The sequence below is a fragment of the Pipistrellus hanaki genome, assembly GCF_964339955.1.
Source record: "Pipistrellus hanaki genome assembly, chromosome: 13".
In the NCBI taxonomy this organism is placed as follows: Eukaryota; Metazoa; Chordata; class Mammalia; order Chiroptera; family Vespertilionidae; genus Pipistrellus; species Pipistrellus hanaki.
The window spans coordinates 12,209,877-12,224,860 of record NC_140515.1 but is presented as its reverse complement, the minus strand read 5'-3'; the positions used below and the strand labels follow the sequence as shown (position 1 = coordinate 12,224,860).

Genomic DNA, 14,984 nt, shown 5'->3' with positions numbered 1-14,984 from the left:
AGAAGTGATTACAATAAAGAAGGAAGTGGATCAGGGCATACAGTTGTCGAAACTTGAAAACTGTCCTGAGTCTTATCCTACATCCAAAGTCCTAATTACATACAGAACGTCCTATCTAAGCTCTGAGTTCCTACACAGCCTACTGAAACGTTCTTCAGGACAACAGAAACACAGCCCAAATCCAAACCTAGCAAAACATCAACTCCATGTTGAGCTTTTACTGCCAAGTGCATGGTCTTCATTTTATTGAGGCCCTTCCTTGCCTGGCTCCTTGATAGAAAATTGCACTGACTTATCTTCTTCTCTGAATTACCGGGGTCCCTTCCCCCACTCCGCTGCTGCCCCAGCGCCCAACATGAATATGCAGAGCAATCCATGACTCGGCAAGAAAGCCAAAAGGGCTGCATTGCTTTTTCAAAAAACAAAACTACCTTTAACACTGTCCCTGAAAAGCAGATGCCCACTGGTCTTAGAGGTTAATCATGTTCAGAAAGCATCCACTCTTGGAATAAAGGTTAGGGTCCTTATTTACCTGTAGAATGCCCAAACAAGTGGAGGTATTAGGAACTTCCCAGCTATATATAAAACCAAACCTCCCTAAAAGATTTACATAAAGCTCATTCATTCTTTTATTTGTAAGGCCACATATTTCACAGTATAATCAGTTAAAAGCAGAGAATATATATATAATATTTCCAGTACTTATTCATATAAATATCATCAAGATGCTATCTTACACCCAGTTCTAAGAGTCAGCAGACCACAACCATGAATTATGATCAGCTGTCAAAATATGCCCTCTCCCCAGCTCCTCACGATTAGAATGGAGGCGCTGTCACCAGGTGGGTCCCAAGTGAACTAACATGGACTAACGTGACAAACTAGACACTTCCAGAACTTAACTATTCACTCTGATGCACACTTACAGACCCTCCCTTAGCACTGGTCAGTCGCTGGGTCCTGAGAATACAGACAGGGGTAAGAAATGTGATCACTCTAATTGAAGAGATGAAGTGTGAGAGACATCAAGTGAGAGACAAATGCATAAATTAGAAGTTGCAAGCGTGTTGCCTGAGGACCAAATATGGCTCACAGATGTGTTCTGTTTGGTTCATCCATGCTTTTGAAATGACTTTGAACCAACATTTTTAAAATGGCGAGGTTGGTGAGTGTCTTTTTTTTTTTTTTAACAAATTCAAGCTTCTGAATTCTCTTGAAAACTTGTGCAACCTGGCAACACAAGGTCAATGTGACAGCCGTAAGCTGAAGCTCCCTCTGACCAAGATATGCTCTTCCATTCACCCAGTCCCCACCGCTCCCTAATGTCTTTACAAATACCTACTCAGTACTGAGTTTGTGATGACTATCATAAACAAACAATTCCAGTGCTAGGTAGTATCTGTTATAACTGAGGAAAGAGAAGAAATAAAGACTCTCACATTTCAGTTGCACGGATAGAAGTTGACATGCTCTCTGAAGAGCACCACAGTGATAGCTGTTAAGCCTTAAAAAGATAAAATTCGTGTCTGCCAAGAATTCTAGACACCGATCTGAAGAAGTTCACTAAAATATATGTATAAGAGTATTCATCAATGTGTGTGAAAAACAGAAAACTGAAAACAGCCTAACCGTTCATCCTTTAATATAATTTATTAAATAGATTATAATGGTTTAATATATTATATTACAACCAAAGCATGGCTTAATACATTATAATACAACCAAAAAAATGTAATGATAAAGTAGATATATAGATAGTGAAGAAAAAATATGCATGATATATTGTTAGGCACAAAGTATGGATTGTATGTTCCAATTTTCATACGAAAAAGACCCTAAAAAGTCTATAAAAAGCATATATGTTTGTGTGTATTTTACATATATATGTGTGTGTGTGTGTGTGTGTGTGTGTGTGTGTTAACAATGTGTGTTTCTCTGCAGTGAATGAGCAATGTGGATACATTTTTCTTTTATATTCACATTTTTCTGTATTGCACACGCTGTTTAAATGCGGGGACAAAACTAAATTTCACCAGGAAAAACAAGCTGTAAAAGCACAGACCAACTACGCGCAGTGATTGACAGCCATACACAGTCACAATACTACTTGAGTTTTTAAAAGATCAGAAATCAAAACCTAGATGCCTATGCTTTAAAAGTAAAAAAATCAGTAAAAATAAAAAATAAAAAAAACACGTGCTCCAAGTTCTTTCTTAACAACCTAACCTTGAGTTCTGAATTTCTAACCAAGTCGCACAGACTTCAGCAGGCTGGTGGTAGCTGGAGGAAGAAACCAACAGGCTCTCCCTCTCAGATGTAAATTCTAACGCTGGGCCAAGAATCCAGGTGGTAAAAAAACAACTCTATTTAAATCAAGCCCAAGCGATGCCTTCCCTGGCCGCATTACATAAGCAATAGGTTCAATCACTGAACACATCTGGTCAGAATAAAGGCCCTCTGCGACCTTCAACACAATTAATTCAATATTTTCTCTACAGTTCAAAATGCTACAACAACTGGCAGACAACCATGTTAAATCATCACGGAAAAGCCAGACATATGGATAAGTATATTTAATGTGCCTTAAAAATAAGCCATGGGTTTTCTAGCCAACAAGATCTTAGGCCAGAATTTTTTTTTAATATTTAAAAGTTATGCCTACTCGTTACCCTCAAAAGAATTCAATGCGACAAATATTCGTTGAACTCCGACAGAAGACAGAGATTACAAAACCCCAAAAGCCCAAAAATTCAGGAAGTACATAACCCAGAGTGGCAAATCGGAATGGCAAGACTGTGTGACTCCTGGAACCCTGGTGTTCGTGGGAGAAGGAGGAGAGCAGAGAGGAAGGAATCGGCAGTGTTGTAAGGGAGGTCAGAGGACACAGAAGGCGGACGAGCAGAACTGCTTGAGAAATATGGCAGCCCGCTCTGTGTTCGGCAGGTAAACACACTGGAGTCAATGGTTTATTTCTAGGACTGTCTTGTGGGAAGGGCAGAGAGAGGGGGAGGAAGATGGGGAGGGGAGGTCGGGGCGCGGGGGGATCCTGGCCTGTCATGCGGTCTCAGGCAGCAAAGGGACAGCCTCTGAGAGGTGCATCCACACTGACTCCCACAGAGGGAGGGCTTAGAGTCAAGACTTTTCTAATGTAGAAACTGACAAAAGAAAAATTCACAATATATTAAATTACAGCAGATCGGAGAGGCGGGAAGAGGAGACAGGGAGACTTCATCAGTATCAGCCATGGGCCAAAACCAACAAAATACTGCTCACGTACCTGACTGTGTGTCAAAACCAAATCAACCTCCAGGCAGCTTATTTCAGTTCTTACCTAATGGGTAGCTGACCACCAGATGCCACCACGACTTGCTTATGCATGAACTTTCCCAACTTTAACCCACAGCCAGTCTAGAAGCATCAAATACTTCTTCCCAGAACTTTCTGGGCTTCACCTTCTCCCACCCCTGGATCTACAGCCAATGTAAATTCTTTCCAATCAATTTACACCTTCCTCCTCCAAACTCATTATACAGAAGAGTCCCACCAACCCAGGATGTCAGACATGCTTGCCTTCCCCATCTAGCCCAGCTGCTGGTGGTTCAGACTGGATGCTCAGACCTGGCCCTTTTTCTGGACAAAACCAAGGATAAGAATGTTGGAACCAGGATCTTAGCTTAAATCTCATCCGTGTCAGCTGCCTGGGGGCCAGGATAAATTACCTGACCTCCCCCGCTAATTCTCTCATGGCTAAAATAGAATGACATCATCTACCCAGGTGAAACCCAACCCTATGTCAGTGACATGTCAGAAGATCAACAGAGAACAGGCAGAAGGAGGCCAGAGGGGGAGGGGAGGGAGACTGGGTGAAAAAGGTGAAGAGATTGAGAAGAACAGATTGGTGGTTACAAAACAGTCACGGGGATGTAAAACTACAACCTAAGAAATATTGTCAATAATGTTATAACAACTATGTATAATTTCAGGTAAGTACTGGAAACATCAGGGGGAACACTTTCTATATGGTTGTCTTACCACTATGCTATACACTTGAAACCAATACCAAATAATATTGAATGTAAACTGTAATTGAAAAGAATTCTTTTTAATTACAAAAATTAAAAATATAGCAATAATAGTTATGATTATTAGTTCACCACTCCGAATTCAATTCCCAGTCTCAGCCATGAAGCTTGTCCTGACAGCGGGTTCCCACCCTCAGCCTCACTGCTATTGGGGCTCTGAATTCTCTGGGGCAAGGCTCTGCTTAGCATGTTCCGCAGCATCCCTGGCCTCTCCTCCCTAAATGCCAGTAGCACGTCTTACCCTCCGCTGTTAACCAAAATGTTTCCAGACATCGCCAGAAGTCCCCTGGGGGCCCATTTCCCCAGAAGAACCGCTCCTTTAGAGGAACTCACTGAGGAGTCTCCATTTCTCCATGAAAATTATCCCAGCCGCTACCATTTCGGTAAGCACTACGTAGGTACCAAGCAAAGGACTGAGTGCTCTGCATACATTTTCTCATTTTATCCTCACAACCACCCTATGAGTAAGTATTATTCTCATTTTCAACCGGGGTTCTGAGAAGTTAATGTGTCCACAGTGGCAAAACTGGGAAGTGGCAGAGCCTGGACTTGAACACAACCAGTCTGACGGCAAACCCTTAAAACACCAACATCTACCTTCTCCCCAGCCGCTCCTGATCTGGGAGCCCAGGGATGGGGCCGGGAAGATGGAAGGGCCTCAGGCTAGTGTTCTCGGGCTCATCCTTGCTGCCCAGGACAGGACGCCCAGGAAATAGGAGAGGACGTGGCCTTCCTTCCTGCCTTACCGCAACCTGCAGCCTGATGACAATCACTGGAATCAACTGTCACCAGTGACGACGTGGGAGAAGTTCAAGCAACTTAGACCTCCACCGACTCTTGGTGAGATCCAAAGGTTTCCTTCCATTTGTCTGAACTAATCCCAACCTTTTTAAAAAGCAACATCTGAATCATGCAGCAAAGTAAGGGTTTTTGTTTTGTTTTTTCAGACTTGAAAAGCTCTCCAGGGACCTGTGTACCACAATCTCCACCTCGCAAGAGGTTCTTCTCTTCCAAGTGCATTCAGACAGGGAACATGCAAATAACAGTGGCCCTTAAATCTCACGTTTGTCTTCCATCGGCCCTAAGAAGAAGGTGTCATCACTATCCCTGTTTTCCGAGGGAGACATCCTGGCGTGAAGAGGTGAAGTCTCTCGCCCTGGGTCACCCAGCTGAAGAATGGGAGAGCCTGCCTTCTACCCCAGCCAGCCTGAGTCCAAACCTGAGAATGGACAACACTGAGAAACTGATATTTGAGGGTAATTTTACAAGCAGTGTGCAGTCCTGTTAACACTGTATAGTGCAATAATTTTGAAACATGGCTTACAATCAGGGCATAATTGTCTTTTAATTGCACCATCAAGCCACTGTCCATAAAGAGAGCTTGGAATCTTATCTCATAATAGGCTGAAAGATTAGCCTTGCTGTGGAAGACATCACTGTGTACCATTGATGGCCCACCAAATGCCTCCGCAGGCAGTAATGCTGGGGTTGCCACCTTAGCCGTGAGAATGTAATTCTCTTACATAACTCGTTCTCCCGACACTGGAGATGGTAACAGAGAGAGTCTATATACACAGCTGACGGTGCCCACAAGAACCTCTCCTAGTCCATGTGAGGCTGAGAGTTTGCAAAGTCCCCTGACACTCAGCACGTGCTGCCCTAAATCTGTAACATGAAGACCAACTGAAGCAGGCTGGCAGTGCTTCCTGTCTTTGAAAATATTCCTACATCAATCAGCTAAGCTCTCCTTATCCCCAACCAGAGACTGAAAATGTTAAGCCCTTAGCAAGTTTAACCTGATCCATCACAAAATACCTAAGTTGCCAGAGACTTTCAAGCACCAGAATTTTTAGAGGCAACTGAGCTCCACAGGGATTTATTCTAAATTTGATAGTGGGTGTCAAGAAATACTTGAACAACTACTCTGTACCAGGCACTGTTCTCAGGGCTGGGGAGGCAGTAGGGAACAGGATCCAACACATCCCTGCCCTCTCTGAGTTTATGTTCTAGAAAGAAGAGACAAAACAAGAGAATTACTTACTCTGAAATTATTTGCACACCACAGAGTACAATAAAGCAGAGAAGGAGAAGAAGGAATGACAAGTGGCAGTGGAGTGATGGTTTTGAATAATGAGGTCAGAAGAGGTGTCATTGAGAAGGTGACATTTGGAAGAGACTTGAAGTTCATGAGGAGGCAATCCTTCCAGATGCCCAAGTAGAGACCAGCAGGCCATGGTCAGAGCAAAGAAGGAATGTCCTGGGCCAAATCCTGGCGGTCCTGCCAGTCACTGTGAGGACCTGGCTTTCACTCTGGGATGGAGACTATGGAAATTATCATAGATAATGGGTTACTCCATTGTTTAATTACTTGGCTATAAAAAGAGAAGCTTATTTAATCAGAGAAGACTCTGTTCAAGTTACATTTTCTAATTTCGCAGCATGCCTTCTGGAAAGACGACATCCAGAACCCAGAGGACGCTCCCCGGGACAGCTGACCATGGAGCATTAGTTAGTATGACAGGCATGCCCTTGACATCATGGGGGTGTGGCTATGGAAACACCAATACAAATCCATAAGAAATCCTACATGGGGATGCCGACGGCCATCGGGATGCACACAGCAAAGCTCCAGTGTTGACTAGGGACTTTCCAAGGTTATGGAGCTCATCATAGGAGCCACACGAAGACAGACAGGAACACACTAACTCACTTTCTTAGGATGTGAATGTCAGTCCTTAACAAATTTGACAGCCCTTATTCTCAGTGTACACAAAATCAGTATATCCTGTTACACATATATACAAACTCAAGGAAGAGACCACTAACATCAGAGACGGGTGTTTTGCATTAAATAACCATCGTTTATAAAGCAACATCCTTCCTATAAACCCTTGTGGTACGGAGATGTCAGAATGTTTTCGCTTATAAACCACTTAATTCCCTTCGGTGGATATCATCAATTCGGCCCTCTAAAACCAGCCTTGGGATGGATGCCAGCAAATGCAGTGAGCCAACTGCATGCACTGCATCCTAAAGTCAAGTTCGTCTATTTTTAACTACCACGGCCATTGGCAAAGCATGGCCACTGGAAACGAGGCATGAGATGGGTTGCCTGCCCTTGCATTATTTTTTGTAAAAACTATGGAATGTTCCACAGTGTAAACTAAAAATACGCTTCAGAGAGTGGTCTTTTGGCACCAAAAAACAAAAACAGGTTGACTTTTGAAAGTTTAAGTTAAAAAAAGAAAAAAGACATATAAACACAAAACACAATTTAAGAGCCAAAAAGAACAAAAATCAGGCTTTCTGTAGCAAAGATCCGATTTGCTAGAGGTTGGGGAAATTGTACAGAGACACGATGCGACAAGAAGACGGAGGTAAAGGGACATTCTTATAGATCTCAACAGGGAGCAAGTCCCACATTAACGGAAAACAGAACAACCCCCCATTGTCCTGCCTGCTGAACATCTGAATGTTCACTCCACAAACTACAAGAGTCAACAGACAGAAATGCTTAAATATAATTCATTAAATCTGTCAGACACTTGTGTATTTATAGCACGGTCTAAATTATTAGACACAGGGAACCAGCTAAATGAAAGATCTGGCGATGAGGAAGTGAACATATTATGATCCTAACTGAGAAGAAATAAAAGATGAATAGGGAGATAAGAGAGAAATACGTTGTAGGTGGTTCTAGTCTGCACTTACGTAAGAAGCAACACTGGAAAATTCATTCATGCATCCAAAATATTTTTGTGAGCACCTATGGTTTGCCGGGTACTACTTGAGGCCCTGACAAATGGAGGGGCAAATAAGTGAGTAAAGCTACTTTGTTTTCATGGATCTTACGTCCCAGTGGGAGGGGAGACAGACAATAAAGAAGAAACGAGACTATGAAAATGGGACAAGGCTACCCTGACCAGTTTGGCTCAGTGGATAGAGCATCCGTCGGCCTGTGGACTGAAAGGTCCCGGGTTCGATTCCGATCAAGGGCATGTACCTTAGTTGCGGGCACATCCTCAGTAGGGGGTGTGCAGGAAGAAGCTGATTGATGATTCTCTCTCATGGATGTTTCTAACTCTCTATCCCTCTCCTCCTTTCCTCTCTGTAAAAAAATCAATAAAATATATTTAAAAAGAAAATGGGACAACGCTATGAAGACACAAACAAGATTAGGGGTGACGAGTGGCCCAGGAGCTGTCCTCCGCAGGTCAGTGGAGTGCCAGGCCAGCTCACACTGATGCTGAAAAACAGACCACACGCAGCTCTTCCCATCTCCATTGATGCTACACACCAGGCCTCCCGCTCCTGGAGCTGGGTGCAGGCATGGAGCAGCACAGGTGAGGAGCTCGCAGAAGGTCTCTCCGAAGAGACACCGGGAGGAGTCAATCCTGTGACTTTCGGGGGAAGGAAAAGCAACCCTGAGACCCTGAAACAGACTTTGTGGGAAACCAAGAGAGACGAGGCACTGTGCTTTAAGATGAGAACAGAATTTTGTTATAGAACTACTGTAATATATTCCAACTGTTCAAAATAAACACATAACATAAACAAAACAAAACAAAGGAAGGCACAGCGAGCTACATTCAATTGCCTGTGGTCATAACCCCCTCATTCCCGGGAAGGAAGGGCCGGCCAGGTGGTGGTGTTGTGGTTTCTAAATTGTGTCATATTTATTGTCTCTATTTTGTCTCAAAAAAAAAAAACACCGACAAAAAGGAGAGAGACTGTTTTGCTTCCTGGGTAATTTGCAAAAACCACAAAATTCACCTACAAAAATATGTACGCATAGCCTATAATATTACCAGTTTGGGAAACTACAATCACACCATTTTAAACTTTTGAAGTCTAAAAGTTACAGTATTTGTGGAATCGCCGCACTTTGAAGACGAAAGACCTGCAGGGGCACACCCACTCCTGTCTGGCAAGAAGAAACGTGGGCCCAAAGAGGGTGCCTGGCTGGCTGACCTGGAGCCCAGGTCACCTGCCTCGCCTGTTGCCATTTCCTCACGGTAGGCCCATCCCCTAGAGCAATGGTGCTCCGTACTGAGCAGGCATCAGAATCACGGGGGCTACTGCAAACACCCCACAGACTGCACCCCCAGGAGCTTCAGCATCAGTGGGCATGGGGATGTGCAATCTGACCAGTTTCCCGGGAGATACCAATGCCACTGGTCAGGGGTCCCTCCTGAGACCCACTCACCCAGGACTAGGGGAATAGGTTTTGGAACCCAACACAGCTGAGTTCCAGCTCTACTTCTGCCGCTTGTATGACCCTTGGAAAAGCCACCCAAACTCTCTGGCCCTCGGTTTCTGACATTTAAGTTACGAGGAATAAAAAACAAAATGCCCATCAAGCACTAGCTTAGCTAAGGGCCTGGCACATTCCAATGTCCGTGCTTCATAAAGACCAGCTTAATAAAGACAGCTACATCCAGCAGCAAAGTTTCCTTAATTAGTAGTTTTTTTTTTTCTTTTTCCGCATACATAAGAATGGCTAAACTTCAAAAAACAGACAAGATCAAAGATTAGCAAAAATGTGGAGCCACTAGAACATGTAGAACGGCTTTATTTATTTGCTATCATTCAGTAGTCAAAAAATGATACATGGTCCAAATGTCCATAGAGAAACAAAAATATAAACAACCTGGTATGTGTATACAATGAAATACTACTCAATAATAAAAAGGAACAATGATGCACACAGCCATATAAAATCCCCAAAATATTTTGCTGCATGAAAAAATCCAGACAAAGAGAACACACTGCATTATTTCACTTGTGTGAATTTGAATAATAGACAAAAGTAATTCCTGGTGAAAGAAATCAAACAGCCTTTGCCTCTGGAGGGTGGGGGGAACTGACTGGAAGGAGACATGACAGAAATTTCTGGGGTCCTCTATCTTGATCTGGGTGAAGATAACATGAGCATATACAATGGTCAGAACTCAGCAAACAATGTAATTAAGAGTATGCATTTTACTATAGGCAAATATATACTCATAAAGTATTCATATATGCTTTATTATATACACTGAGTGGCCAGATTATTATGATCTCTGAAAGCATGCATAATAATCTGGCCACTCAGTGTATAACCTATATAATAAAAGGCTAATATGCAAACTGTCCCCTCGACCAGGAGTTCGACCAACAGGCAGGCCAGTCAATCACTCAATTCCCCTCCCCCTTGCTAGGCTGGCCAGACCCCACCCATGCATGAATTCATGCAACATGCCTCTAATATATATTAGATATACACACATTTTATATAATAATCAGGCCACTCAGTGTATATCCTATATAATAAAGAGCTAATATGCTAATGGCCATGACGCCCTCTCACTGTAACAACTGATCAGCAGGAAACTGTATGCACACTGGGTACACAAGGGTGGGTGGGGACTTGACTTTGGAAGACTGGGTCCCGTGGCACAGCAGGTGGGTTTCTGGGTCCCGCCTCCCGCTGTGGCGGCAGCAGTGGCCACAGGACTCTTTCTGGGTCCCGCCTCTGGGTGGGAGGATAAGGCTTCATGCTCTGGGAGGCGCACAAGGGGAGGGATTCCGGGACTTGCACGATTTCGCACACCAGGTCATTAGTATATATATACAATAACATTTACTTAACCCTGGCCAGTGTCGCTTATTTGGCTGAACACTGTCCCATGCACTGAGAGGTTGCTGGTTCGATTCCCATTCAGGGCACATGCCCAGGTTGCTGGCTAGATCCCCAGTAAGGGGCATGCAGAAAGCAGCTGAGCTGTTTTGCCTTTCCTCTCCCTTCCACTCTCACTCTCTGAAGTCAATAAAAACATAAATACATACATACATTAAAAATAATAGTAACATTCACATAGCATATAGACATGAAATTTTTTAGGCATTTCTCTCTTTAAAATGAATTAACTCCCACCTGGTAGATCCATTTAGAGTGATTCCTTCACAACCCAGTCCTGCTTCATATAATACCATTTGCCACAGCCTATTTTGGTCTGTGCATGTTTCCAGAGACCTGCCATGAAATAGCAGCAGCAGCATTTCCTTCCACAAGAAGACTGTGACGTTTCCACACAGACAGCACCCACATGGGCCCATGTCCCTGGGAGAGGCCAGCTCAGGGCGCAGTCAACACAAAAGTAACATTTTCCTTTCCATGTACCAACTGGTGAGCCTTCCTACCATGATTGAAACGCAGTAATAAAGGCCCAGTAAGAGCAATCCTGGCATGATTTCAATCATATTCTCAATATAAAGGAAGGATCGGAAGACCAGGGAAATGCTCTCCAGTGCCATGTTTCTGTAATGAAGGTGTTAAAGAGCTAATTACGCCCGTGTAATTTTCACATGAAGCAGCTTTCATTTCATAGCGGATTCCAGGCCATTCGAGGGTCCCCGTCCACATCCTTACTCTATCCCACCACGAGGAGGACAGTAGATGTACACACACCCCTGCTGTGGGCATGCCTGCGCTGCGCATGGGATGGTTCTGGGGGAAGGGAATAACATAACACTTGGAGACCCTACCACCTTCTTCCCACCCAGAGATGTCTGACCCAAACACACTGGATTATCCGACCGACCCTTCCTGAGTTTCATGAGGAGTCAGCCCTGGGACAATGCCCACGGGATCTCTGATAACTCCTGAAAGAGCTTCAGCCACACACAGCATCTTAATACAGAAAACAGCTCCCGTACAGAACCCAACGGACACCTGCAGGTCCCCAACTAGAGAGATGGCTCCCCTTTCCCCAAAGGCCCCTGAACTGAGGCTGCAGCTGCTCCCATCACATGCTTTCTCACAGTATTTCCTCTCCAGTTCTACCACGACACGCACCATCCAGGTGACTGACTTTAGCAGCTAAACTTAGAAATAAACAGCCGCTCAAATTCCATTACATGTAACAATAACAGCTCATTTTTACTGAGCACTTACAATGTGCAAAGCACTGTTCTGCATACTTTTTGCTTCTTAGCTTTGGGAACACCCTCAAAAAAGCCGGCTTACAGATAAGGACACATTCTTTGGTGAGGCCAGGAATGGGCCCTCAGGCAAAGACCGGGGTGATAAGCAATGAAAGAAGCACTCTCCCCTTTAATGCACTTACTACCTTGTATGGAAATGAGGCAAGAGATCTAACTCAGCTTTAGAACAAACTAGGAAGTACAGGCTTGGGACCTCAGAGGGAGAAGGATCAATTCATCCAGGATGGTTGTCCTAGGGCTTCTTGGAGAAGGTGTCCCAGAAGGAGGGGGCATAACAGAAGGCACATCCCAGGACCCTCAGCTCCCAATGCTAAAAGGCCTGTCTACTCCCCCTGACCCCTCCTGTCTCATCTGGAACAGGCCTGTTAACCAGGCAGGACCAGCACCCTTCTTCCTTTGACGTGCTCCTCCGGCTGCTGCAGCCCCTCCAGGCAGCAGGCACCCATGGGGATTTTCTCTGCCGCTTCTTCTAGCGCTTTCCTGGCAGAGAATCTGTCTCAGGCACGTAGTACCAGGGTGCCTTGGGGAATCTCTCCGTTGGACAACCCCTCGCCCTCCCCACCACCAGCAGGACATCACTCCTCTCCGGATGCTGAGAGGGATTTGCTCCCACCCCTCCTCATAAGTCAGCTTCTCCCCTCCCCATGGGTCAGCTGCCCACCTCTCCAGCCAAGGCTCAGACCCTCACTTGGGTAACTGTGGGACCTTGGGCAAGTAACTGAAGGGAGGACAATCCCAGTTTCCTTATCTGTAGCATGGGGTTAACAAGGATTCTTCTGACTCAGAACAAGAAAATGCAAGGCAAGCATTTTACAGAGTCCGGCACAGAGTAAGTTAATAAGTAATAGCTATCCTTATCATCCGCACTGATAGTGATGGGGCAGCGATGGGCGTGATGGCAGTGGCAGCACCAACTTGGGCTTGATTGGCCCTAAGTGGGAAATACCCCTCCTTTCCCTCCTCCAGCTCCCGCCCCGCAAGCCTTGGGGCTGAGCCACCCGGAGGAGACACGTGTGCGTCACCCAGCTGTGGAGTGCATGCAGGACCTTCAGGGGGCTGGCTCCGGAACATGGGCTCCCCAACCCACCTGGAGGTTCTGGGGTAAAGACGATTTCCTAACGGAGAAGGTCCAACAGGCCCTGCCCTCGCTCACACCCATCCTCCGGTCCCGACAGACAAGTGGCAAAAGCACGCAGCTCTGCGCCCGCGGCCACGCTTCCCCAGGGAGCCAGGAGAGCCTCCACTTTGCCCCAAATTCAACTCCCCGACTGTCCCCCAGCCTCAGCCTCAGCTCCCCGACTGTCCCCCAGCCTCAGCTCCACAACTGTCCCCAAGCCTCAGCTCCCCGACTGTCCCCCAGCCTCAGCTCCCCGACTGTCCTCCAGGCTCAGCTCCCCGACAGTCCCCCAGGCTCAGCACCCCGACTGTCCCCCAGGCTCAGCCTCAGCTCCCCGACTGCCCCCGGGCTCATGCAATTGACTGTCCCCCAGGCTCGGGCGAAACTGCGCCGCACTCAGGACCAGGATAACAGGTTGGCAAACAGGCGCAAATCCAGCCCCCTCTCCCCAAGGCAGGTGAGCAAACAGCCCGCAACCTCCTCTACACAACTTCGTGTATTTCTCCAGGACAGGGCGCACGGCCTCATGTTCCCCCTGAGCTGCGCTCGGAGGGTGGAAGCGGGAAACCGAGATGCCCGGGGCGGGGGATGAGCGCTCCGCAGGCCGCTGCCCGCCCTGCAAGCCTCCCCCGGGGGCGCGTCCCGTCCTACCTGGTCTGACGGCCTTGAAGGTGACGGCCTCCGGGCAGCTGTCCAGGACGCCCAGCACGTCGTAGCGGGGCAGGCCGGCCACGCGGACCCCCTGCACCTCCAGGAGCAGCTCCCCGGCGCCCAGCGCGGGGCCGTCCCCGCCGGGGAGCTCCGCCGCTGCGGCCGCCGCCGCTCCCACGTACGGGAACTCGCCGTGCTCCGCGCCCCCCAGCACCGTCACCCCCAGCTCGCCCTGGGGCCCCCGCCGCACGGTGCATTCGTGGACCTTGCTCGTCCAGTGGTTCTTCTTCTGGATCACTTTCGACATGACGAGTTGCACCCCTCCAAACCCCCCAAAAAAACAAAACAGAACACAAAAATAACAACGTGAGGGACAGGTGCCCCCACCGCGCGGCCCGGCCCCCGCGGCTCACGGGAGGGACATCCCCCTCCGGAGCTCCCCGCGGGAGAGCACTCGGCAGCCCCGCTCCCCGCACGCGCTCCGGCTCAAGCCATCACGGAGCAAACTTTCCGGCGGCCCCGCGGGCGAGCTCCGCTCCGGCGCCCGCGAGCTTTGTTTGCATTCCGGCGGCCCCGGTCCGCGCTCCGGCGCCGGCCGCGCTCCGGGACAGAGTCCACTCCGCCGCGCCGTTTATTTCTGCCTTCTTCCTCCTTCCTTCCTTCCTTCTTCCTTCCTTTCTTTCTCGCCTCTTGGAAACGCGGCGTCTCCTCTTCCCCGCCGGCGGGCAGCTCCTGAAGGTGCGGGAAGCCCGTCCGGCCAGTTGCCGGGAGCCCAGCAGACGCCGTCGCCGCCGAGCGGGGGCTGGGCGCCGGCGGGCGGGGGGAGCCGCCGGAGGGAAGCGGCCGCGGCCCCTTTAAGCAGATACAAAGGCTCGGCTTGTTTTGTTACAGTTCATTCTGTGCTGCGCCGCCGAGCGCGGCCGCCGGGGAGAGGAGACGCGCGCGCATGCGCCCCGCGGCCGCCCGCCCGCCCCGACCCTCCCTCCCCAAGGGAGAGATTCCATCGTGCTTCCCTTTGGGTCCTAAAGCCGACCTTCCGGGAGGAGGCAAACTACCCGCTTTCCTATACTCTTCTTAGTCCCCCTTTTCTTTCCCGGCCTCGGATGCAGCAACAGCCCCTTGGAGCTAGGGGGACCGCGCACGTGTTT

At 47.7% G+C, this 14,984-nt stretch overlaps 1 protein-coding gene across 19 annotated transcripts in view; it reads right to left on the bottom strand.

The window, feature by feature from the left end:
* Positions 1-14,751, bottom strand: part of MAGI1 (membrane associated guanylate kinase, WW and PDZ domain containing 1) — a 518,034-nt gene extending 503,283 nt beyond the window's left edge. For all 19 annotated transcript variants that reach the window (XM_084902660.1, XM_084902672.1, XM_084902676.1 and 16 more), the window contains exon 1: positions 13,837-14,751. In XM_084902660.1, coding sequence (XP_084758786.1) covers positions 13,837-14,143 — 307 coding nt within the window. In that variant the 5' untranslated portion in view covers positions 14,144-14,751. The remainder of the gene's footprint in view (positions 1-13,836) is intronic.
* Between the last annotated feature and the right edge of the window lie 233 nt (positions 14,752-14,984).